Source organism: Arachis ipaensis, chromosome B9, assembly GCF_059453495.1.
Source record: "Arachis ipaensis isolate K30076 ecotype BB chromosome B9, ASM5945349v1, whole genome shotgun sequence".
NCBI classification, from domain to species: Eukaryota; Viridiplantae; Streptophyta; class Magnoliopsida; order Fabales; family Fabaceae; genus Arachis; species Arachis ipaensis.
Genome location: NC_142444.1, coordinates 99,100,831 through 99,128,531, shown reverse-complemented (window position 1 = coordinate 99,128,531; position 27,701 = coordinate 99,100,831). Strand labels below are relative to the sequence as shown.

The 27,701-nt window shown below is 34.7% G+C and overlaps 2 protein-coding genes and 1 non-coding gene across 3 annotated transcripts; 1 reads left to right on the top strand and 2 right to left on the bottom strand.

Moving 5' to 3' along the window:
* Positions 1-2,085: 2,085 nt before the first annotated feature.
* Positions 2,086-2,193, bottom strand: LOC148545602 (small nucleolar RNA R71). The gene has a single exon (XR_015901332.1). It is a non-coding gene; the product is annotated as a small nucleolar RNA R71 (small nucleolar RNA).
* A 16,563-nt stretch (positions 2,194-18,756) lies between these two features.
* Positions 18,757-20,106, bottom strand: LOC107619117 (DNA polymerase epsilon catalytic subunit A-like). Its single transcript, XM_016321340.3, has 4 exons — positions 20,014-20,106; positions 19,303-19,353; positions 19,135-19,236; positions 18,757-18,867 (listed from the first exon to the last, which is right to left on the bottom strand). Exons 1-4 carry the CDS (start codon positions 20,104-20,106, stop codon positions 18,757-18,759), a joined length of 357 nt encoding a protein of 118 aa, XP_016176826.2.
* Positions 20,107-23,814: 3,708 nt separating this feature from the next.
* Positions 23,815-24,539, top strand: LOC148545601 (uncharacterized). The gene is made up of 3 exons (XM_088500218.1): positions 23,815-23,955; positions 24,237-24,396; positions 24,496-24,539. Exons 1-3 carry the CDS (start codon positions 23,815-23,817, stop codon positions 24,537-24,539), a joined length of 345 nt encoding a protein of 114 aa, XP_088356344.1.
* The last annotated feature ends 3,162 nt before the right edge of the window (positions 24,540-27,701 follow it).

The following is a 27,701-nucleotide window of genomic DNA, read 5'->3' as shown; positions in this document are numbered from 1 at the left end:
CATGTCTAGTGTTTTAGACCGGAGCTTTCACTGAAAGCTTGGCTGGCTAGTGAGCCATGTCTAATTCCTGGACTGGAGCTTTAGACTAATATTGCAAGATTCCTAGAGTTCCTATTAAAAATTTTGAAATCCTTATTTTTCTTTTTCAAATTAATTTTCGAAAAATCCAAAAAAATTAATAAAATCATAAAAACCAAAAATTTTATGTTTCTTGTTTGAGTCTAGTGTCAATTTTTAAGTTTGGTGTCAAATTGCATGTTGTTATTTTTCTTGCATGTTCGAAAATTCATGCATTGCATTCTTCATGATCTTCAAGTTGTTCTTGGTATGTCTTCTTGTTTGATCTTTAAAATTTAATGTTTTGTGTCTTTTCTTGTTTTTCATATGCATTCTTGAATCATTAGTGTCTAAAGTTTAAAAATTTCTAAGTTTGGTGTCTTGCATGTTTTTCTTTTCTTGAAAATTTTCAAAAATAAGTCTTGATGTTCATCTTGATCTTCAAAGTGTTCTTGGTGTTCATCTTGACATTCAAAGTGTTCTTGCATGCATCATGTGTTTTGATTCATAATCTTCATGTTTTGAGTCTTTTTGTTGTTTTTCTCTTTCATCATTAAAAATTCAAAAAATAAAAAAAAATATCTTTCCCTTTTTCTTCTCATCAAATTCGAAAATTTGAATTCACTTTTTCAAAAATTTTTAAAATCTTATTATTTCTTATGAGTCAAATCAAATTTTCAATTTAAAAATTCTATCTTTTTCAAATCTTTTTCAAAAATTAAATCTTTTTCATTTTTCTTTCATAATTTCGAAATTTTTAAAATTTATTTTCAAAATCTTTTTCTTATTTTTATTTCATATTTTCAAAATTAATGCTAAAAATTAATATGATTGATTCAAAAAAAATTTTAGTTTGTTACTTGCCTAATAAGAAAGATTCAACCTTTAAACTCTAGAATCATATCTTTTTAGTTTCTTGTTAGTCAAGTAATCAACTTTAGTTTTCAAAATCAAATCTTTTTAATTTTCTTTTCAAATCTTTTTTCAAATTAAAATTTCAATCATATCTTTTTCAAACTCAATTTCAACTTCTTTCCTAACCTCTTATCTTTTTTAAAAAATTGATTTTCAAATCTTTTTCAATCAATCTTATCTTTTTGTTTCAATCATATCTTTTTCAAAACCACCTAACTAATCCTCTCTCTCTTAATTTCGAAAATTCCCTCTCTTCTTTTTCAAAATTCCTTTTTAATTAACTAATTGTTTTAATTTTAATTTAATTTCAACTTTAATTTTCGAAATCTAACTTTCAATTTTAATTTTTATTTTAATTAAATTTCGAAATTCTCTCTCTCATCTCCTTCTATTTATTTATTCATCTACTAACACCTCTCTTCCATCCAAAAAATTCGAACACCACCTCCCTCTCTGTGTTCGAGTTTTCCCTTTTTCCTTCCTTACATTACATTCTTTTCTTCTTCTACTCACACAAAGGAACCTCTCTCTACTGAGGCAAAGAATATCTCTATTATTTTCTGTTTTCTTTTATTTCATATGAGCAGGAGCGAGGACAAGAATATTCTTGTTGAAGCAGATCCTGAGCCTGAAAGGACTCTGAAAAGGAAACTAGGAGAAGCTAAAATACAATAATTCAGAGACAACCTTACAGGAATTTTCAAACAGGAAGAGGAGATGGCAGCCGAAAATAATAATAATGCAAGGAGGATGCTTGGTGACTTTACTGCATCTAATTCCAATTTACATGGAAGAAGCATCTCCATTCCTGCCATTGGAGCAAACAATTTTGAGCTGAAACCTCAATTAGTTTATCTGATGCAGCAGAACTGCAAGTTTCATGGACTTCCATCTGAAGATCTTTTTCAGTTCTTAACTAAATTCTTGCAGATATGTGATACTGTTAAGACCAATGGGGTTAATCCCGAGGTCTACAGGCTTATGCTTTTCCCGTTTGCTGTAAAAGACAGAGCTAGAGTGTGGTTGGACTCTCAACCCAAAGATAGCCTGAACTCTTGGGATAAGCTGGTCACGGCTTTCTTAGCCAAGTTCTTCCCTCCTCAAAAGCTGAGTAAGCTTAGAGTGGATGTTCAAACCTTCAGACAAAAAGAAGGTGAATCCCTCTATGAAGCTTGGGAGAGATATAAGCAACTGACCAAAAAGTGTCCTTCTGACATGCTTTCAGAATGGACCATCCTGGATATATTCTATGATGGTTTGTCTGAATTAGCTAAGATGTCATTGGATACTTCTACAGGTGGATCCATTCACCTAAAGAAAACGCCTGCAGAAACTCAAGAACTCATTGACATGGTTGCTAATAACCAGTTCATTTACACTTCTGAGAGGAATCCTGTGAGTAATGGGACGCCTCAGAAGAAGGGAGTTCTTGAAATTAATACTCTGAATGCCATATTGGCTCAGAACAAAATATTGACTCAGCAAGTCAATATGATTTCTTAGAGTCTGAATGGAATGCAAGCTACATCCAACAGTACTCAAGAGGCATCTTCTGAGGAAGAAGCTTATGATCTTGAGAACCCTGCAATAGCAGAGGTGAATTACATGGGTGAACCCTATGGAAACACCTATAATCCCTCATGGATAAATCACCCAAATCTGTCATGGAAGGATCAACAAAAGCCTCAACAAGGCTTTACTAATGGTGGAAGAAACATGTTTAACAATAGTAAACCTTTTCCATCATCCACTCAGCAACAGACAGAGAATTCTGAGCAGAATCCATCTAGCTTAGCAAATTTAGTCTCTGATCTATCTAAGGCCACTGTGAGTTTCATGAACGAAACAAGGTCCTCCATTAGAAATTTGGAGGCACAAGTGGGCCAGCTGAGTAAGAAAATCACTGAAACTCCTCCTAGTACTCTCCCAAGTAATACAGAAGAAAATCCAAAAGGAGAGTGCAAGGCCATTGAAATGACCATCATGGCCAAAACCACAAAAGAGGAGGAGGACGTGAATCCCAGTGAGGAAGACCTCCTGGGACGTCTAGAGATCAATAAGGAGTTTCCCTCTGAGGAACCAAAGGAGTCTGGGGCTCATCTAGAGACCATAGAGATTCCATTGAACCTCCTTATGCCATTCATGAGCTTTGATGAGTATTCTTCTTCTGAAGAGAATGAAGATGTTACTGAAGAGCAAGTTGCCAAGTACCTTGGTGCAATCATGAAGCTGAATGCCAAATTATTTGGCAATGAGACTTGGGAAGATGAACCTCCCTTGTTCACCAATGAACTGAGTGATCTGAATCAACTGAAATTGCCTCAGAAGAAACAGGATCCTGGAAAGTTCTCAATACCTTGCACCATAGGCACCATGACCTTTGAGAAGGCTCTGTGTGACCTTGGGTCAGGGATAAACCTCATGCCCCTCTCTGTAATGGAGAAACTGGGAATCTTTGAGGTGCAAGCTGCCAGAATCTCATTAGAGATGGCAGACAACTCAAGAAAACAGGCTTATGGTCAGGTAGAGGACGTGTTAGTAAAGGTTGAAGGCCTTTACATCCCTGCTGATTTCATAATCCTGGATACTGGGAAGGATGAGGATGAATCCATCATTCTTGGAAGACCCTTCCTAGCCACAGCAAGAGCTATGATTGATGTGGACAGAGGAGAATTGATCCTTCAACTGAATGAGGACTCCCTTATCTTTAAAACTTAAGGATCTCCTTCTGTAACCATGGAGAGGAAGCATGAAAAGCTTCTCTCACTGCAGAGTCAACTAAAGCCCCCATAGTCAAACTCTAAGTTTGGTGTTGGGAGGCCTCAACCAAACTCTAAGTTTGGTGTTGAACTCCCATATCCAAACTCTAAGTTTGGTGTTGGGAGTCTATAAAATTGACCTGATCACCTGTGTGGCTCCATGAGAGCCCAATGTCAAGCTATTGACATTAAAGAAGCGCTTGTTGGGAGGCAACCCAATGTTATTTAATCATTTTTATTTTATTTTCTCTTTGTTATTTCATGTTTTATTAGGTTGATGATCATGTGGAGTCACAAAAACTACTAAAATATCAAAAACAGAATGAAAAACAGCATTGAAAATAGAACACCCTGGAGGAAGGGCATACTGGCGTTTAAACGCCAGTAAGGAGCATCTGGCTGGTGTTTAACGCCAGAACAGAGCATGAAACTGGCGTTAAACGCCAGAAACAAGCAGCCGTCTGGTGTTTAAATGCCAGGATTACACCCAGAGGAAAGCTGGCGTTAAACGCCAGAAATAAGCATCAGACTGGCGTTTAACGCCAGAAACATGCACCATACTGGCGTTCAACGCCAGAAACATGCTGCAGACTGGCGTTGAACGCCCAAAACAAGCATGGAAGTGGCGTTTAACGCCAGAAACATGTTGCAGTCTGGCGTTAAACGCCAGGACTGCATATATAGGGCGTTTTACACGCCTCAAAGGTGAAGGGATGAGAAATCTTCAAACACCTCAGGATCTGTGGACCCCACAGGATTCCCTCAGGATCTGTGGACCCTACAGGATCCCCATTTACCTTTCTTCTCTCCTCTTCACACCTTTTCATATCACTTTTCCCCAAATACCCCTCACCAATCAACTCAATCACTCTTTTCCATCACCTCTTCACCACTCACATCCATCCTCTCTTCCCCAAAACCCCCACCTACCTTTAAATTCAAAATAATTTCCCTCCCAAACCCAAACCTAAATGACCGAACCCTAACCCCTCCCCACTCCTATACAAACCCCTCATTCCTTCTTCATTTTCACACAACACAACCATCTCTTCTTCCACTTGGCCGAAACCACTTCTCCCCCCATCTCTTCCATTCTCTTCTTCTTATACTTCTTTCTCTTTTCTTTTGCTCGAGGACGAGCAACCATTTTAAGTTTGGTGTGGTAAAAGCATTGCTTTTTATTTTTCCATAACCATTTATGGCACCTAAGGCCAGAGAAACCTCTAGAAAGAGGAAAGGGAAGGCAATTGCTTCCACCTCTGAGTCATGGGAGATGGAGAGATTCATCTCTAAGGTTCATCAAGACCACTTCTATGAAGTTGTGACCAAGAAGAAAGTGATCCCGGAGGTTCCTTTCAAACTCAAAAAGAATGAGTATCCGGAGATCCGACTTGAAATCCAAAGAAGAGGTTGGGAAGTTCTAACCAACCCCATTCAACAAGTCGGGATCTTAATAGTTCAAGAGTTCTATGCAAACGCATGGGTTACTAGGAACCATGATCAAAGTGTGAACCCGAACCCAAAGAATTGGCTCACCATGGTTCAGGAGAAATACTTAGATTTCAGTCTGGAGAATGTGAGGCTGGCGTTCAACTTGCCAATGATGGAAGAGAACGCATGCCCCTACACTAGAAGAGTCAACTTTGATCAAAGGTTGGACCAAGTCCTCATGGACATATGTGTGGAAGGAGCTCAATGGAAAATTGACTCAAAAGGCAAGCCGGTTCAACTAAGAAGGCTTGACCTCAAATCAGTAGCTAGAGGATGGTTGGAGTTCATTCAACGCTCAATCATTCCTACTAGCAACTGGTCTGAAGTTACTATAGACCGGGCCATCATGATCCATAGCATCATGATTGGGGAGGAAGTGGAGGTTCATGAGATTATACCTCAAGAACTCTACAAGGTGGCTGACAAGTCCTCCAACTTGGCAAGGTTAGCCTTTCCTCACCTCATTTGCCACCTCTGCAATTCGGCTGGGATTGACATAGAGGGAGACATCCTCATTGAAGAGGACAAGCCCATCACTAAGAAAAGGATGGAGAAAACAAGAGAGCATGGACCTCAACATGAGCATGAGGAGATTCCTCACCATGAAATCCCTGAGATGCCTCAAGGGATGCACTTTCTCCCACAAAACTATTGGGAACAAATCAACACTTCTCTAGGTGAATTAAGTTCTAACATGGGACAATTAAGGGTGGAACATCAAGAGCACTCCGTCATCCTCCATGAAATTAAAAAAGATCAAAGAGCTACGAGGGAGGAGCAAGAAAGACAAGGAAGAGACATAGAGGAGCTCAAAAGCACCACTGGTTCTTCAAGAAGAGGAAGACGCCACCCTCACTAAGGTGGACTCATTCCTTAATCTCCTTGTTTATTTATTTTCCTGTTTTTCGATTTTTATGCTTTATGTTTGTTTATGTTTTTGTCTTCATGATCACTAGTATTTAAGTGTCTATGCCTTAAAGTTATGAATGTCCTATGAATCCATCACCTCTCTTAAATTAAAAATGTTTTAATTACAAAAGAACAAGAAGTACATGGTTTCGAATTCATCTTTGAAACTAGTTTAATTATTTTGATGTGGTGACAATACTTTTTGTTTTCTGAATGAATGCTTGAACAGTGCATATGTCTTTTGAAGTTGTTGTTTAAGAATGTTAAATATGTTGGCTCTTGAAAGAATGATGACAAGAAGAAATGTTATTTGATAATCTGAAAAATCATAAAAATGATTCTTGAAGCAAGAAAAAGCAGTGAATACAAAAAGCTTGCAAAAAAAAAAAAAGAAAAATGGCGAAGAAAAATAGAAAGAAAAAGAAAAAGCAAACAGAAAAAGCCAAAAGCTCTTAAAACCAAAAGGAAAGAGCAAAAAGCCAATAGCCCTTAAAACCAAAAGGCAAGGGTAATAAAAAGGATCCCAAGGCTTTGAGCATCAGTGGATAGGAGGGCCTAAAGAAATAAAATCCTGGCCTAAGCGGCTAAACCAAGCTGTCCCTAACCATGTGCTTGTGGCGTGAAGGTGTCAAGTGAAAACTTGAGACTGAGCGGTTAAAGTCAAGGTCCAAAGCAAAAGAAGAGTGTGCTTAAAAACCCTGGACACCTCTAATTGGGGACTTTAGCAGAGCTGAGTCACAATCTGAAAAGGTTCACCCAGTTATGTGTCTGTGGCATTTATGTATCCGGTGGTAATACTGGAAAACAAAGTGCTTAGGGCCACGGCCAAGACTCATAAAGTAGCTGTGTTCAAGAATCAACATACTAAACTAGGAGAATCAATAACACTATCTGAATTCTAAGTTCCTATAGATGCCAATTATTCTGAACTTCAATGGATAAAGCGAGATGCCAAAACTATTCAAGAGGCAAAAAGCTACAAGTCCCGCTCATCTGATTGGAGCTATGTTTCATTGATATTTTGGAATTTATAGTATATTCTCTTCTTTCTATCCTATTTGATTTTCAGTTGCTTGGGGACAAGCAACAATGTAAGTTTGGTGTTGTGATGAGCGGATAATTTATACGCTTTTTGACATTGTTTTTAGTATGTTTTTAGTATGATTTAATTAGTTTTCATTATATTTTTTAGTTTTTAATTAAAAATCACATTTCTGGATTTTACTATGAGTTTATGTGTTTTTCTGTGATTTTAGGTACTTTCTAGTTGAAATTGAGGGACCTGAGCAAAAATCAGATTCAGAGGTTGAAGAAGGACTGCAGATGCTGTTGGATTCTGACCTCCCTGCACTCAAAATGGATTTTCTGGAGCTACAGAACTTCAAATGGCGTGCTTCCAATTGCTTTGGAAATTAGACATCCAGGGCTTTTCAGCAATATATAATAGTCCATACTTTGCCCAAGTTTAGATGACGCAAATTGGCGTTGAATGCCAGTTCCATGTTGCAGTCTAGCGTTCAGCGCCAGAAACAAGTTGCAAAGTGGAGTTCAACGCCAGAAACACGTTACAAACTGGCGTTCAACTCCAAGAATGACCTCTCCACGTAAAAGCTTCATGCTCAGCCCAAGCACACACCAAGTGGGCCCCGGAAGTAGATTTCTGCATCAATTACTTACTTCTGTAAACCCTAGTAGCTAGTCTAGTATACATAGGACTTTTTACTATTGTATTTACATCTTTGGATTATCTCTTGATCCTTTGATCACGTTTTGGGGGCTGGCCTCTCGGCCATGCCTGGACCTTCATCACTTATGTATTTTCAACGGTAGAGTTTCTACACACCATAGATTAAGGTGTGGAGCTCTGCTGTTCCTCAAGGATTAATGCAAAGTACTACTGTTTTTCTATTCAATTCAACTTATTCCGCTTCTAAGATATTCATTCGCACTTCAATATGATGGATGTGATGATCATGACAGTCATCATCATTCTCAACTTATGAACGCGTGTCTGACAACCACTTCCGTTCTACCTTAGATTGAATGGATATCTCTTGGATATCTAATAAAGGGGACCGAGTCCGAGTTATTAGTGTCTTCGTGGTATAAGTTAGAACCCATGGATGGCCATTCCTGAGATCCGAAAAGTCTAAACATTGTCTGTGGTATTCTGAGTAGGATCTGGGAAGGGATGGCTGTGACGAGCTTCAAACTTGCGAGTGCTGGGCGTAGTGACAGACGCAAAAGGATAGTAAATCCTATTCCAGTATGATCGAGAACCGACAGATGATTAGCCATGCAGTGACAGCGCATTGGACCATTTTCACAGGAGGATGGGATGTAGCCATTGATAACGGTGATGCTCTACATAAAGCTTGCCATGGAAAGGAGTAGGATTGATTGGATGAAGGCAATAGAAAAGCAGAGATCAGAGGAACGAAAGCATCTCTATACGCTTATCTGAAATTCTCACCAATGAATTACATAAGTACCACTATCCTATTTTATATTTTATTTATTTTCATCCACTATAATTTCTTAATACAATTTAATCCGCTTGACTGAGATTTACAAGGTGACCATAGCTTGCTTCAAGCCGACAATCTCTGTGGGATCGACCCTTACTCACGTAAGGTTTATTACTTGGACGACCCAGTGCACTTGCTGGTTAGTTGTACGAAGTTGTGAAATAGATATAAGATCATGAACGTGCGTATTGAGTTTTTATCGCCGTTACCAAGGAATGGAATGATCACGATTTCGCACACCAGTCAACCTCTTAAAGAATGGTGTAATTGTATATGTTATTGTTCTGGACAAATAAGATCCTAACAGACTAACAATTAAGTAAGAATTTGATGTTACGAGATAATGCCAGAAACGTCATAACGGTTGTACCACTAAAGCTGAAACCGTCAAATTCTGACAATAGTAACGTGACATAAAAGCATTAGAGGCTGAGAAAATGGCACCCCCAAATGGCAGGTGTAAAGGGAAGGATACACAGTGGGTAAAGACACTTGTTCCATATCACCAAAAAGCACTACTAACTTTAACATCGAAGTATTTTGCAGGTTCCCTATCCGGCCTGGTTTTGTGCATGCTAAAGTTAGGATTTCTGACCTTCTCACCTCACCAGTTCATAAACTCACTTCTGGTACGAACATTTTGTGCCGTCTATGGAAAAATCCTACTTCGCTAAGAATCATGGCCGAGCATCGAATTCAGTCCACAATCAATTTAGAAACTCAATTGAAGGGCCAACACCGGGAGGACAGACACGAGACTGAGGTTACACCAAGTCATGAAGAAGCTCCCCTCGGCTATGAAAATCCAAGAGCCCCTAACCTGGAAACCCATCACCAGAAGTTCATCATTTTTCTGGCCTTGGAGATGACTATCACCACGCCATGCATGAAATGCGACATCGGGTACAAGAGTTGGATCGTTACCAATTGGAACTTGAACGATGGTTAGCGGAGCACTCGTTGTCTAGACAGTCTCATTCTCGAAGTCGTCCAGCCAGGGAATGCGAAGAGCACTACGTCACCACCACTACGTCACCACCACTATGTTGAAGCAAAAATAGAAGAAAAATTTCTAAAAAAATACAAATCCTATAGCTACAGCTAGCTCAAAACACAACACAAACAGTCAAAAAACAAGGAAAACTGCGAAGAGTGGGGGGCAAATAGTAATCATCAACTATTTTGGGGAAATAGTGGTTCCGTACTATATTGAGCCTAATTAAAGGTAACAAATATAAAGGTAATGCGAGGAAAAGCTTTGAATAGACAACGTCAGAAGAGGAAAAATAGAACATGGGCAATCCCCCTAGTAAAAATATAGAAAAGATAAGGAAGAAGCTTCACTAACCTTTATCAAAGACTTTTGAAAATTCCATTAACAAGCACCAGTAATCCTCCCTAACGTGATGGAGAGTACGATAGCAATGGAAAATGAGGCAGAATGCGATGGCGATGGAAAGTGAGGTCGAAAAGGGAATCTGAGCGAAAGACGCTCACTGGGAGAAGAAAGAGATGAATAAGAAGTGATGGAAAATGAGGAAAGAGCAAACGGAAGGTAGAGTGAAAATGAAAAGTTATTTAAATTCAAGTTAATGTTGCATTTATTGTTGGAGAGAGAAATCAAAAAATGGGCTGACGGTTCGTAGAACGAGAAAATTACAACTACTTCAAAAGAAATTAAGAAACTGTTCAGTTTTTTTAATAAACTTCCAGAGTCCCAATTTAGAAATAGGCCCAACTTCATAAACTGGGATACCCTTGACAAAAAGGCTAAGGTCTGGCAATCCGAGTTGGGGGCACTGTTCTGGACAAATAAGATCATAACAGACAATTAAGTAAGAATCCGATGTTATGAGATAATGCCGGGAACGTCATAATGGTTGGATCACTAAAGCCGAAACTGTCAAATCCTGACAATAGTAACGCGACATAAAAGTATTAAAGGCTGGAAAAATGGCAGCCTCAAAGGGTAGGTATAAAAGGAAGGATACACAGCAGGTAAAGACACTTGTTCCATATCACCAAAAAGTACTACTAACTTTAACATCGGAGTGTTTTGCAAGTTGCCCATCCAACTTGATTCTGTGTATGCTGAAGTCAAGATTTCCAACCTTCTCACTTCACCAGTTCGTAAAATCACCTCTGGTACGAACAACTATATATATCATTCATCATGTGTCATGGCTTATCTTATACATACATATCTATTAATCCACATCATCCTGTTGTCCATACATGGATTTAAATATTTTTTTCTTTTTCGTTTGTTTCTTTTTTCTTGGTCTCTTATTCTTTATTTATTATGTCTACTGAATTTTCAAATTTTTTGTGTCCTTTTTTTGGCATCTTTTTTCTTTTTATGTTATTTTTTATTTTTTAGATATACTCAATCTCTAAACTATAATAATTCAAAATTTAAATTTTAAATGGAAAATTAATTTAAAAAAATACTTATTTTTATATATTCTTTCATATTTGTTTTTGCCCTAATTTTTTTTCTTTTACTCGACTTCTCTTTCTTTCTCTAATACTTCTTCTTTTTATTGATTCTTTATTTTTATTTGTTTATTCTTCCCGAGAACCTTACTCGTGTGTCTTCATTGCCAAAAAATAGAAAAATCAATTATGCACTATATTTTTTTTATGCATTGTCATGTTAACATTCAATTCACTCAATCTTGCTCTCTTCTGTTACGAGCTTGATATTGAAGAAGGAAGAAGGTGGAGAATATAATCCATGAATGCACTAAGATAGTTGATGCTACTATACCTGATGGCTCCACTGTTTAAGAACATGGTCGTAATTGAGAAGATAATAGTGATAATGGTATGAGTTACGGTGGTTAATGAGGTGGCGACCATTATGGTGGTAGAGGAGGCTAATAAATTTAAATAGTGAGATGTATATAGTTTAATTACAAATCATATTAATTAAGGTTAATACACAATAAAATAAAAATATAAATTAGATTTATTATAATGATTGAGAATTAGTAAAATTTTAGCCATTAAATGTCAATTTCTAAAAAATTCAAAGAAGATACTTTTTTAAAACATTTTGAGAAAAGAAAAGTATGCATACTAACACCAAATGCGCTACGTCAGTATTTTTGCCAACAGAATGCTACCTGTTATAAGATAACATAATATAATGATATTATTTATAGGATTTATTCCTTAATGATATTTGATGAGAAATTAATTCAAATAATGAGATGTATATATTTTATTTATAAATCATATCAATTAAGGTTGATACTCAATAAAAGAAAGATATATATTAAATTTATTAGAATGATTGACAATTAGTAGAATTTTAGTCATTAAATGTCAACTTCCATATAATTTCAAAGATGATACTTTTCTAAAATATTCTAAGAAGAGAGAAGTATACATACTAGCACCAAGACATGCCATGTCAACATTTTTGGCGTTAGAATACTATATGTTGTCAGATAATATAATATTATATGTTTTATTTTTTAATGGATATTAGATTAATTAATTCAAACAATGAGATGTATATTTTATTTGCAAATCATATTAATTAAAGTTGATACACAATAAAAAAAGATATAAATTAAATTAATTAGAATGATTGATAATTAGTTAAATTTTAGTCATTAAATATCAATTTTTCTATAATTCTAAAGAAGATATTTTTTTAAAATATTTTGAGAAGAGAGAGATATGCATACTAGCACCAGAAGATACCACGTTAGTATTTTTGACACCAGAATACTATGTATTATAAGATAATATAATAATATTATTTGTAGGTTTTATTCTTTAGATCAAATCCAATCTATTTCGTCACCAAAAAAAAAAAAAATCCAATCTATTTCACCAAAGAAATATGCAATTTACCAATTGCCAACTATAGTAGCATACATACACCAATATACAAGATCTGATTTACCCTTTTTTCCTTTAATTCTTTGAACACGCGTAGAATATATTTTTTCTCTATCACATTGGCGCGCCTTATTTTCTTTGGCTCCATCTACTCACCTTTTAGGTCTCAAATTTCAAATTCCATCATCATAATCACTCCCTCTCAAATCATCTTTTTACGTTTCACTCAATCACTCCTCTCTCCTCCCAAATTTCACTCTCCCACTCCTTTATTCCTCTATTTTCTATATACCACGACCATAATTTTTTATTCCACGATATTGGTGGGTTTTTAACTAAGTAGGGTTTAGAAAATAAAATAAAAAATAAAAATAAAAAGAAAGTGGCTTTTAGGCCATAGGTGAAAGAGAGAGAACATTTTGAAAAACACTCTCATTTTTTAACCAAACAAAACAGAGAGAGTGAGGGTTCATCGTCGAAGAGAAGAAAAAAATTGGGAAAAAAGAGCATTGTCATTTTAATCTGATTAAACTGGTAAACTTGCTCCATTTCTTATGAAATTTTAGTATGTTATTCCTGGTGTAGAGATGAACATTAGGATATAACTTGCTAGTTGTATTGCCTTTTCTTTTGTCTGATTTGAAATATCCACTTTGTGGAGGGTTTATGTTGATTCCATTAGTTTTGATGATGTGTTTTGTTGATTGTTAAGATGCCCTAGTGCCACTAGGAAGACTGATTATGTACCCATTATTTTGATAGTGGAAGATTTTTCTAGACTAGGTCTTGTAGATTTTTTGTTCCTCTTTTGGGGGTTTTTTCATGATAAAATTCTATTATTTAATTTCTTCCATTATATTTGCTGCTTGGAGTATATTTGGTATTACCTATTTAATCATACATGTTGTGAAAAAATTATTTTTTGGTGCTTCCGCTATTAAATAGGTTCTTATTGAACCTCAATTTTTCCAACAAAGTGGTATCAGAGCCTGGTTGTTTATCTCTGTGCTGATTAAATAGAGAAAAATACTTATGGGCCAATTATGGCCAAATTAAATTCCCAATATTATTCAATTTGGAAGACCCTCATGGAAGATATGTTATATAGCAAGAACTTGTATGATCCTGTGGAAGGGAATAAATCCAAAGGTACTAAATCCGATGCTGAATGGAAGAAGTTGAATTGGAAGGAAGTTGTTTTGATTAGAGAATGGCTTGATCTTAGCATGTATCCACATGTTGACACCGAAACAAATGCCGAGAAGATATGGAAGAAAGAATGTGAAAAATAAAGCATTATTGATTAGGAAGCTTGTCAATATGAAATATATTGAAGGTAAATCAATGCCGGAGCACTTGAGTATTTTTCAGGAGACAGTGAATTAATTAACAAATAATGAAATCACTTTGAATGATGAATCGCAAGCTTTGTTGTTGTTGAGTTCTTTGCCTAATAGTTGGGAAGTTTTAGTTGTGACATTGACTAACTCAGCTCCAAATACAAAGTTGACGTTAGCAATAGTTAAAGAGAGCATGTTGAATGAAGAAGTCAGAAGAAGAGAGTGAGGTTTGATTAATGCCTCCTCCCAGTCAGAAGAACTTGTTTTAGAGTCACGGCGGAGAAGTCAAAGTAGAAAACCTCACAGTTCTGACAAGTCAGAGAGTCGAAGCAAGTCAAGAGAAAAGTACAAGCCAAGAAAGGAGTTCATTTGTCACCATTGTGGCAAGTCGGGACATATCAAGAGGTATTGTAGGTTCTTGAAAAGAGAACAATTAAGGGAAAGAAACAAAGATAAAGGAAAAGATAGAGATAAAGAAACTGCTGCTATTGTTTATGAAGATGTTCTTATCACATATGATGAAAATTATGTAAATCTTGTCTGTGATGATTCCACTTGGATTATGGACTCTGGTACCTCATGTCATGTCATTTCGAGGTGTGAATTTTTCACTTCTTATACTACCGAAAATTTTGGCAAGATCAAATTGGGAGATAAAGGAGTGTATATGATATCATTGGTATGGGTGATATGTGGCTTGAAACCAACATGGGATGCAAGTTGCAGTTGAAGAATGTTACGCATGCGCTAGATATGCGGTTCAATCTTATTTCAGCGAAGACATTGGATCAAGAGGGGTATTGCACTTCCTTTGGTAGTGAAAAATACAAGATTACCAAAGGGGCTCTCATTATTGCTAAAGAAGACAATAGTCTCACTACTCTCTACCAGTTGCAAGCAAAGTTGTGCAAAGAAGAGGTGAATGTAGCTAATGATTCTTATTTTAATTTATGCCATATACGTCTTGGTCACTTGAGCGAGAAAGGACTAAGCGTCTTAGCCAAAAAGCACTCACTTCCAATGAAAGGTACAACTTTAAATACTTGTACTCATTATTTTGTTGGAAAGTATGCTAGAGTATCATTTCGTAATTCTGGACCTCATAGGAGATCACATATTCTAGATTTAGTTCACACTGATGTTTGCACTATGGATGCTAAGACACTAGGCGATAGATCATACTTTGTTATTTTTATTGATGATTATTCGCGGAAAGTGTGAGCTTTTATTTTAAAATCTAAAGACCAGGTGCTCGGTATCTTCAAACACTTTCATGCAAGTGTTGAAAGAGAAACAAAAAAGAAATTGAAATGTGTTCGAGCAGATAATGGTGATGAATACAGCGGTTCGTTTGAAGAGTATTATAAAGAACATGAGATCAAACTTGAGAAGACGGTTTCTAAGACTCCTCAACATAATGGAGTTGTAGAGAGAATGAATCGTACTATCAATGATAGAGTCAAGTGTATGCTCTCTCATGCAAAGTTGCCTAAATCCTTTTGGGGTGAAGCGATGAGGACTGCGGTTGATCTGATCAACCTTTCTCCTTCAGTTTTACTAAATGGTAATGTTCCAGAGAAAGTTTGGAGAGGGAAAGATGTCTCTTATAGTCACTTGCGAGTGTTCGAATGTAGAACTTTTGTTTATATTCCAAGAGATGAAAGGTTTAAACTTGATGAAAAGTTAAAGTAGTGTATCTTCATGGGTTATGGTCACGAAGACTTTGCTTACAGATTATGAGATCCGGTGAGCAAGAAAATAATTAGAAGTTGAGATGTGATTTTTCTTAAAGACCAAACTATTGAAGACCTTGAGAAGATAGATAAGTCAACAATAACTATTAGACGTTCTGCTGATGATGAACCTGGTCCTTCCACAAGACCTCCTGTTGATGGGGTTGATGTACAAGTTGATAATGATGGTGATTATTTGCATGATGAACCTACACCTCAACTTGAGGTGCCAGATGCAGAAGTTCCACTAGATGTTGAAGTTCCACCTGAACCACCAGTTGAGCATGAATTGAGAAGATCTATCACTACAAGAAACATCGTTAAAATCGACGGCAAAATCGATGGCTAAGCCGTCGATAATATTAAAAATCGACGGCAAAATGGACGGTAGAGGTGGTCGCTATTAAGCTTGTCGATTTTTCAAATTTCGAATAAAATCGACGGCTTGCCTAGTCGTCGATAATAATTTAATAAAATCGACATCATTTCTGTCTATAATATGAGTTTGATAACTTTACCTTCTTACTAAAATCGACAACGCTGTCGTCGATATTATTATATAAAATCGACGCCTTTTTTGTCGATATTCGATTCAATAAAATCGACATCATTGTCGTCGATAATATTATTATATAAAATCGACGTCGTTACTGTCGATATTTGATTCAATAAAATCGACATAAGTGCCGTCGATTTAATTATTTAGATATCGACAAATTTTTTGTCTATATTTTTTTGTCTATTTTAAATTTAAAAAGCGACAACGTTGCCGTCGATTTTAATAGCTATATTTTTTTAATTATTTTTTCTATTTAAAAAATAGTAAACAATTAATACAAATAAACTTTTAAATATAGAAATAAAATTTATATAGGATATTAGATAACAAGACAAATAAACTTTTAAATATAAAAACAAAATTTATATTAAATATTAGATAATGAATTTACAAACTTATTAAAATAATAAATAATCCTCTAACTATGACTTAAGACGAGATAAATTTTCACAATAACCCTTTTTTTAGTCAACTTAATTCTTAACGAAAGCACTAATATATTAAACTACAAAACTTTAAAAGAATCATTATTACAAAAATTAACTATTATAGTTGAAGGATCAAATTTCTCTAAAGTAAAAAAGTTAATAAAAAATTACCAAAAAAATCTCATGCTAACATATAGGATATAGGACATCAATTTGACCCTAACTCCTGATTCCTGACCTGGAATGTACTCTGCAATAGGCACAGCAGACCCTGATGGTGGCTTTAATCTGTACCACAAAATGCTTATTGATATAAGAGATTAATTTTGCAATTTGTATGTTATTTTCCAGTATTAGCATATAAAAAAAATTTATCTGGTTAAGGACTATCCAAGATCACAGTGGAGCACATAATACCTCAGTAATGATTCAAGCATGCTTCTGTTTGAGAAAATGCATCTCTTAGAATTTCTGAAGCATCATGAAGTGATAAAATTCGCTCCCTTTTTTATGAATCCAATAATATATTAGCAATTATCTCAGGAAAAAGTTTGAAAAAGAAAATTTGAGAAAAATTAGTAATATTTCATATACTAAAAAGAGCAAGAACCATGGATCAGGATATAAAATTGGCCTCCACTAAAATTTAAACACTAACTTGCTTGCGGATTTAGCAGCCCCATCGCAGATACCAAATAGCCCAAACTGCAAATTGTGCATTGAAGTGGGTTAGCTCCACTCCCTATATAATTGTGAGAAACAAAATATTGAAGGAATGCCATGAATATATACAGAACCTGATCCAGCCCAGGCAGAGGCCATTGATAATAGCAAACATCTTCCATAGCAAGCTGTTTTGCTCCTCTACGCAAAGCCATGGGATCTGATGCCATACCAACTCCAAATGGAATGCGTTGCTGATTTTGTGCAGCAACATGAACCTGCCATACAATAAAATAACATAGAAGTAAGTATAGGATTGTTTTACAAAAAAAGCAAATGCCATAATCTATGGCATCCAAAAATATAGGCACAACTGCATGCTCACTCCAAGTATCACCATGATAATGTAAACAATATAGCACGTAGATTGTATAGTGAAGTTTCAGTTAAAATTGAGATTTTTGAAGATCATATACAAGAATCTGCTTTTTTCTGAACAAAGAAAAAATAATCACACATAGCCTAATTAGTACCCCATTGTTAGGGGAGGCAGTATATTGGAAGAATAAAAACTGCACTCTGACTCAATCTAAAAGGAAACTACAGTATGATTCAGCTTAACTAAATTCTATATTATAGAGTATAAGTCACCCCTCAACACCAATATAAACTTTAATTTGTTTGTGAAAAATTATGGATGATCCATTAACCACTACAAAGATTTATATATTTCAGCGAATAATAAAATGTAGATAATAATTGTTCCCACTTGAATCCATGAGTATGGTCTATGTACACCAAATTAGGGAGGGCTCCATCATATTCATCAACTTGAAATTCAAGTGGTCGTGCAATGCATCATAATATAGGCTATATCTTAAGAACTAACTGAATAATTTAATTTTTATTCGTATTTTCTGGCATTGAGCAATGATGTTAAATTGCAACTATTATCCTATAGCATGAGAGGAAAATCCTGCACATCTTCTCAAATATATATTATTCTCTATACTAAAGTTTAATTGATGCATGCAAAGTTTTAGTATATGATTCAAATCTCAAAAATTAAAAAAACATTAGCCATGGACAAATATAGCACATCATAAGTGTAACTGACCCATCAGTTTCGAGCAAAGAAGGAAGTGGTCCCTTGAACATTGGCAAATGAAATGAGGATCGATCAGTTGAACAAGTTGACTTAAAATTTAAAACTTGCAGATGCTCCCCCGATAATATAGCAGATTTGACAAATTAAAATTTATAGTCAACATTCAAAGGCTCATTCTGGAATGAAAAATAGGTGCCTGAGGTACTTGGAAACAAGTTTCTTCTTGAATAGTAATCATAATGATCCCTGAAGAATACAAGGTTAAATCTCAAGTGAAAATGAAAAAAACATTGAAGCTTTAACAAGCTAAATATCTATGGACCTACCTCATCAAGAAAACATGTCTCTTCATCAAACAATACAATCAAGGATGAACCAGTAAGTCATGAAGTTTCAGTTTGAAGATAACATTCATATACATAAACTTACAATCAGAACCTGTTGACTATCACGCAAAGCTCTTGAGAAGAAGGTATCTGCTGTAAATATAAGCCAGTCAAGTTCAAAATTTCCAAGTGGTACCTGCAAAAGAAATTCATGTGCATATAAAAACAAAATGCAATTGTGAAAGTTGTAAAACAGAACTTCTCAATAAATTACTTCCACTTGAAGAACAATTAACCAATTTACAGGTTAACGATGTGCATCAAGTTTTATTGAGTTTTTACTCGTGACTTAATTAACAAATTTAGATTGTCAAATATTCCTAAACTGACAATGAGCAGTAAAAATGAATCATCTATTTCTTTTGTAGTTTTTTCAAATATGCCAAGGATTTATAGTGCTTACATGGGCATATCTTGAGAGAGCAATTCTCTCATTTAGCCATTGGCCTGATGCAGCACAATGTTGCATTCCAATTTTTTCAGCAACTTGTTGCCATCCAAGAATCTACAAAGAGCCAAAATTAATTAACATGTTGGAAACTAAACTAGAGGTAGCAAGATATTTTTTTACCTTGATTCTCCTAATAGGACTATATGTTCCATGGTACCTATTTTGAATGTGCTTTAGTGAGCATATCCAAGACCAAGGAGAAAAGATAGAAATAACCGTTAGTGCGGTTCTAAGTATTCTAAAAACAGAAAGCAGAACCAAAGATTACAGGTATATTATATTTTAAGTACGATTATAGTAATCTGCGAGTTTTCTCTTCATTTCGAACAGAACCCCTGCCAAGTGTCTGAATCGAATTTCCACCCTTCTCTGTGACCATCTGCTGCCTTCCAATGGCAGCAGATCTGCTTTCCTCCTGAGAGCATTATAGTGAACAAACTCATGAAGAATGCAAGTGGACAAGTATACATAATACAAATTATTACCAGAAATTAATAAGTTTAAAAATTTGTTTGGAAAGGAAGACATCATTAATAATCTTAACTTAGAAATTGGAATGTAAATCACTTGAAACATTTCATCCTAAAATATTTCAACTGAACATAAAAACTTAAATGCTTGAATCACTGTGGTAAGAAGCATTGAGGATCATCATGTACAACCATTTCGATATGTTATTTTCCAGCAATGTATATCATGATCTCCTTCTACTCTCTCATCCATAAGCACTCATGCTATGCCATTAACAAAAAATAAAATTTCCATAAATGCAGTTAATCAATGTGCTTAGTCCTTTATTCTGAATGAATCATGCTGAAGCAAAATCTGTACCTCAGCAAATGAGTTGAAGTTGTTCCATGAAGCAACAGGTTCCATGCGTACCTTTATTTGCTCATATGCATCTAAAACCGCTGCTCCATACATATCAGAACGACAGCTTCTGCCGTTGGAGAAGAATTAGGAACCTGATTTTGTAGCAAGCATGAGTTGAATCAGAGAGAGTAACTAATTTTGATTGAAGAACGAAAGAGAGAGAGTAACTGATTTTGATTGAGCACGGTCAATTGAAGGCAACAGCAACAACGGCACAGAGAGACGAAGCAATTGATGAAATGTGATGAATTGATTATGTTAACTAGGTTTCAGTGATGCGATTGTTATTAACAGACGCAAATTCAAAATTTCAATATCAAAATAGTAGATACAACAATTGCAAAAATAAGTATAATAATCAGAGAGACTGAGAGGAACTTACATGAACAGGATGGCGCGGTGGCGGGCTCGGCGGAGGAGGAGGAGAAGAAGAAGAAGCTCTGCTCTCCGACGGAGGACGGCGGGTTTTCTCAATTGTCAGAGAAGAAGAAGCTCTACTGATCTGCTCTCTGCCTCTCTTCGTGACGGTGACTTCGTCTCTGGTCTCTACTCTCAAGCATTGGAGAAGAAGAAGCAGCAGCAGCTTCACTCTGAACTTTGAGTCTATGGAGGTTTGGGGTTAATGTTTGGGAAATTGATTGAAACGAAGGACGCGGGTAATAAACGCGGGCTTAATTTTTTGTTGATAAAAATCGTCGCCAAATTCGTCGATTTTAGTTAAAACAAAAATTAACATATTAACCGTCAATTTTATATAATAAATTTATAGCGTCCATCCTATTGTAAAAGAAGATCTCCATCGTTAAAATTTATCGACGGCAAAAATTGTCGATATTATAATTATTAAAATAGACAACAGATTAGTCGATTTTAAAGAAAAACAATTATTGAAAGTTGCTAAAATAATAGATAGCATTGTCGTCGATTTTAATATTTTATTTTTAATAATTTCTTGTAGTGAGATCGACACTGTTTCTGTCTATAATATGAGTTTGAGGATTTTACATTGTTACTAAAATCGGCAACATTGCCGTCGATATTATGATATAAAATCGACGCCATTTATGTCGATTTTAATTTGAAAAAAGTAACGCCTTTAGCGTCTATTTTATACATTAAATCCACACCATTTATTTTATTTAAGAAAGCAATCTGAACTGTTTAAATTTATCGACGGAAAGGTTGTCGATATTTTAAATATAAAAATAGATGCCAAGTCCGTCGATTTTAAAATAAAAGTATTTTCGCCCTCCGGTCCGTTGACAATATGACGATAGCTAATAGGGATTTAATGCATCATAAAAAAATCGACGAACAGACTGTCGATTTTATTATTTTATTTTATTTTATTTTATTTTTAAAATATCGACAGCAAGCCATCGATTTTTTGCGTCGATAAATACGCTTTTTCTTGTAGTGTATTAGAGAGCGACATGCTTCTCAGAAATACTCTCCTCATGAGTATGTGATAAACACTGAGATTGGAGAGTCAGAGAGCAACTAGAAAGCTATGTCTGATGAGCATAAGGAAGATTGGTTGAAGGCCATGCAAGAAGAAATGAAATCCTTGCATGAGAATCATACGTTTGAATTGGTGATGCTACCAAAGGGTAAGAGAGCATTCAAGAAAAATGGATATTTAAATTGAAAACGGATGAAAATGTCTCACGGTCAAGGTACAACGCTCGATTGGTTGTGAAAGGCTTTGAGTAAAAGAAAGGTATTAATTTTGAGGAGATTTTCTCTCCAGTTGTGAAGATGTCCTCTATTCGAGTTGTGCTTGGATTGGCAGCTAGCTTGAATTTAGAGGTTGAGCAGCTTAATATGAAGATTGCATTCCTTCACGGTGACATAGATAAATAAATTTATATGGAGCAACCAGAGGGTTTCGAGATTAAAGGAAAGGAGCGCCTTGTATGCAAGTTGAAGAAGAGCTTATATGGGTTGAAGCAAGTGCCAAAGCAGTGGCACACGAAGTTTGATTCCTTCATGAAAGATCATGGGCATAGTAAAACTTCTCCTGATCATTGTGTGTATGTTAAGAAATTCACTGATGGTGATTTTATAATTCTCTTGCTTTATATTGATGACATGTTGATTGTTGGTCATGACATTAAGAAGATTGAAAGTCATAAGAAAGACTTGATCAAATCCTTTGCTATGAAGGATTTGGGTCCTGCAAAAAAATCCTTGGCATGAGTATCACTCGTGACCGGAAGAATAGAAAACTGTGGTTATCGTAGCAAAAGTATATTGAGAAGGTTTTAAAGAGGTTTAGAATGAGTAATTCCAAACCTGTTGGTACTCCACTTACTAGTCATTTCAATCTGAGTTCGCGACAATGTCCTACAAGTGAGAAAGAGAAGGTAGAAATGAAGAAGATTCCATATGCATCTGCAGTTGGCAGTTTGATGTATGTTATGGTTTGCACCAGGCCAGATATTACTCATGCCGTTGGAGTTGTTATTCGGTTTCTCTCTATTCCTAACAAGGAACACTGGCAAGTAGTGAAGTGGATTCTCAGATACCTTAATGGTACTTTCAAAGTTTATTTATGCTTTGGAAGTGGCCAACCTGTATTGGATAGTTGCACAGATGCGGACATGGCTGGGTATCTTAATTCAAGAAAGTCTACTTCTGGGTTATATGATGACTTTTGCAGGGGGAACTGTGTCGTAGTAATCTCGACTTCAGAAATGTGTTGCTTTGTCTACTATAAGAATACATTGCTATTGTTGAAACTTCTAAGGAACTCTTGTGGACGAAGAAATTTCTACAAGAGTTAGGCATCAATCAAGAGAAGTTTGTGTTATTTTGTTAGAGTGCTATCCATCTCAGCAAAAATTCGACATTTCATTCCAGATCAAAGCACATAAAGGTGAGGTATCATTGGATACGTTAAGCGCTTAAGATGAAGTCATATGCACTTGAGAAGATCCATACTGATGATAATAATTCAAATATGATGACTAACAGCTTACCTGCAACGAAATTGATTCCTGCAAAGAGAAGGTGTGCTTGGTAGAACAGTCTATTCTCACTTAAATTGGTGAGGGAAAGATTTATTAGTGGACCCCTAACTAAGTGGGCCCCACAAGTTAGAAATAAAAAATAAAATAAAAATAAAAAGAAAGTGGCTTTTATGCCATGGTGAGAGGGAGAGAGATTTTTGAAAAACACTTTCATTTTTAAAACAAACGAAACAGAGAGAGTGAGGGTTCATCGTCGAAGAAAAGAAGAAAATTGGAGAAAAAGAGCATTGTCATTTTGATTCGATTAAACTAGTAAACTTGCACTATTTCTAATGAAATTTTTATATGTTATTCCTGGTGTAGAGATAAATATTAGGATATAACTTGTTAGTTGTATTGTCTTCTATTTTGTTTGATTTGAGATACCTACTTTGTAAAGAGTTTATGTTGATTCCATCAATTTTGATGATGTATTTTGTTGATTGTTGAGATTCCCTAATGCAGTTAAAAAGACTGATTGTGTATCCATTATTTTAATAGTGAAAGATCTTACTAAATTAAGTCTCGTGGATTTTTTTCCATCTTTTAAAGATTTTTTCACAATAATATTCTGATATTTAATTATTTAATTTTTGCCATTATATTTATTTTTTTTTTTTTTTCGTTGATCCTCAATTTTCCCAACACACGGGACACGTAAGAAGGGTTGTGTTTGAGCCACGGGCCATGCAACGGGGGAGGTAATCGTGTCCATGGGTTGTGCAAGGAGTGGGAGGCAGCGACCACCATGACGGGATTAGAAGTGGTTGTTATGGCAAGGGGAGGTGGTGGCACGGTGGCGAGCGTGACTGCTCCGTTGTTAATGGTGAGCGGGTTCTCGAAGGGACCACAGGGCGAGCTTGCGATGGTGGTTTCAAGAACACCAAAGGTCTGGTTGAAGTTATAATCGATCTTGATGAGTATTTTCTCAAAACTACTGATTCTGGTTCACAAATTTTGTTGCAAGATGTGTTCTATCCCTCTTTCTCCCTATATATATATATATATAGCTTTTGATATCAGCTATCGTGAATTCTATCGGTTTTTTTTTTCTTAACTAGCCTGTGATATGAAATCAAGGGTTTTGAAACCAATCCTTGCCACGTTTATGCTTAAAATGCGGTATAATGATTGTGTTATTGTAATCTCGCTCTCTTTTGGATAATGTAGTATCTAGTCGAAAACAAGGATTTTCAGCACATTTTGTGTGTTCTAAACATAAACATAGATGGAAAGCAGAAGATTATGTTTGCTATAACCTTCATCAAAGGTATCGTAAGGCAATTCACCAACATCTGTTGCAAGAAGGTCGATATCCGCATGAACAAGAGTACGTTGCCCTCCTCCTTTTATGTTGTTGGATAAAAATAATTTATGGTTTGTAAACAATAACTTACCAGGTCGTGTATATGATATTTATCTTACTAAGGGTTGAAATACAAGGATGGCAAGTACTCTCAGCCTCTCAGGTAGTGACCAACGTCCTTGACATGAAGCTCAGGGATGACTACTTGGAGAGACTCAAGAAAATCAGGTCTCACTCATAATTTCTTATCTGATTCAGATTGAATATTTATTTAGAACATGTGAATTTTACATTGTGCTGTTTTGTTAGATTATGGATAGGGATGCTAGTTGTTTGTTTGTTCAATGTAATTTTGAATACAGTTGAATACAATCTCTGTTTAATACTGTGCTAACATGATATGAAATAGACCAGCCGACCAGTTGATTTTGATATTGTTTGCTTTTGGTATGGTTTCTGGTTTAGTTTTTAACAACTTGTTCTTTTCATTTTATGATGGTGTGATTGTTTTTACTATTCTTGTTATAAATTTTATGGGGAATGTTAGGTAAACAATGACTATCTTGAACAACATGAACAACCACCAATCAAATAAAAGTATACTACATCTTAATTTAATGCTACTAATTAAATTTAAGATTAATTTACTCTTTTAACCCTATTAATTCACATTGTTCAAAAATATTATGGTTACCTATACTTTTCCAAATTTTATATAGAGAACAAACTATCCTCCTTACCTAGTAGATACATTTATCTGAATCTTCATCTTTTCAATTTAGTTCAATGACTTCTTATTAATGTGTGTTTAATTCAACTATCCTGCATGTTGTGATCTAAAATCTAATTGCAGATTTTAATAGGTGGTAGTCACTTAGATAAAGACGTCTAAAATATCTTTTTTTTAAAGATATTTTTTAGTAATTAAAATTAAATACATATAATCGATTAAATTGTATTATTTTTGTCAAAATTAGGTCATACAAATTAATTTAACCGAAAAAATGATGAATTAAATTTTGAACCGGTTTAAATTAATATTATTTTTAATAAAGAATTACTACAATACTCTTATTATAGAAAATACTAAAATAATTTATTTTATATATATATTGATTTTGAAAACTCTAAATCCTAATCCTATGACAATAGAGAAATAAAGGACTAGAATTTATGATTATCAAAATTAGTATATATAATAGGAGTATTTTAGTCGTTTTCTATAATAAGGGTATTGTAGTCATTTTTTAGAAAAAATAATATTAATTTAGACCAGTTTAAGATTTGATTCACTATTTTTTCGATTAAATTAATTTGTCTGGTTTAATTTTGACAAAAATAACACAGTTTAATCAATTATATGTGTTAAATTTTAATTATTAGAAAACATTTAAAAAAAACGTTTTTATCTGAGTAGTTCCTTAATATTTTACTTATAATAATTGACTAATAGTTGACTAGTTTTATTAGTTTGATATTGTTATCATGAAAGTTTTACTATTGTATTTAAAAAAAAAGTAAGTATACTTATATCTTCATAAATTGGGAGAACTATTTGATGCGGGCAATCTGGGAATTGAATGGGCAATTAGATTTATGAGATTTACATGAAATTTCAAATAGAACATGACATTCTTATTTTTTTTTGTTATGGTATTAAAATTCTTATAATAATGCTTGAGACACCTTAAATCGAGGCAACTCTTTATCAATTGTCTTTACCTATCTTTTTAGTAACATGGTTAACATCAAATTGTTTATTCCATCTGCTATGGTTTTCTTATAGAATCTTTGGACTCGTTGGCATAACTGAGAAGACTCATCCTATATTTGCAATAAAGTTGAACTCCCATGTCTTGTGGTTTAGCCTGTGTTGATAGAGATCAAGTGAAGACAGATTCAGAGGGTTATCAATACCAGAAAAACTTCAAATTTGAGTTCAAGCAGGACAATTTATAAACTCAAACGTCAAATGATTTGCTTTCATGCTTGTGGAAGTTTGCAGCAGCAAGCACAAAAATTTAGATGCTAGAACACTAAACCATTCTGATGGAGCCCTTGCAAGAGAAAAAACAAGAAATATGATTTATCTAATAGAGGCACATATATGTTACACATATAAGTTGTATATGTAGAATTTTCTTGCATTTATGAGCTTCTAAGTTAGATCAATTTTATACTTTTTAAGGTTTCCAGTAACATTATGTATCCATGTTGTACACTGTATATTGTTGATGTATTACTGTAGATTATTGCATCAATTAAAAAATACTGAATTTCTTATCAATATTTTTTACTTATGAATTTATCATTCTTAATTAAGAAATCATCTTTCCTTTTAAAAATCCTATAAATTGCTTTGCGGTAATATGTAAATTCAGGAAAAATCTTGCAACATAAATCTCTTAGAAAACCTTTACAATTTGGATAAATGGAGATAAAATTTAAGATTTAAGGTTTATAACTTGTTTGTCTCAGATTCTCAGCAATGATGTGTCAAAACGAAATAGCTAGTTAGTTATAAATATAATTAGTCTGTGCTCTGTTTTTTAGTTGTCTTAATACTAAGATCCTTTTATCAAAGTTTAAAATTTTATCTTTTTTACAACAAAATTTTCATAATATAAAAAATTGTAATCCTGGTTCAAGTCTTGTAACTTTGCTGATCAAGATCCTGTAACTCTAGCGTAATTCATATAATCGGATTCTCATATGAGGAAATTCTATGCATTTTTCGTAAAAACAAAATCCATACTTGGATGGTAATTTCATAGAGTTTTGTGATTTCATTTGGTATCATCGATGATTAGTCACAAGGGATCTTGTAATACAAACACAATTTCTGTAACATGGTGATCAAGATCCTATAAATGTAACACCAATTCCTGTAATTAGATTTTCTTGTGAGAAAATTCTTTAAATTTTTATTAAATTTAAAATCCATGCTTGGATAGTGACTTTATGGAGTTTTATGACTATTTGGTGTCTACCATGGTGAGCCACAAGTGATCTAGGATAATTGCATTGCTGTAAATTGTGAGATTGAAGAGTTTGAAGAATGTCCTGTAACTTTGGCATTATTTCCATAACCTGTCGATCAAGATCTTGTAACTCTTGCATTATTGTTGTAGCCGGATTTTCTTGTGAGAAAATTGTTTGAATTTCTCATGAATTCAAATCAATGCTGGATAGTGATTTCTTGGAGTTTTGTAATCATTTGGTATCATCCATGATCTGTCACAAGGGATCTAATGTGGTTGGATTGTTGGAAATTATGAGATTGAAAGTCTAAATAATGTAGTACAACTCTAGCATAATTCCTGTGACTT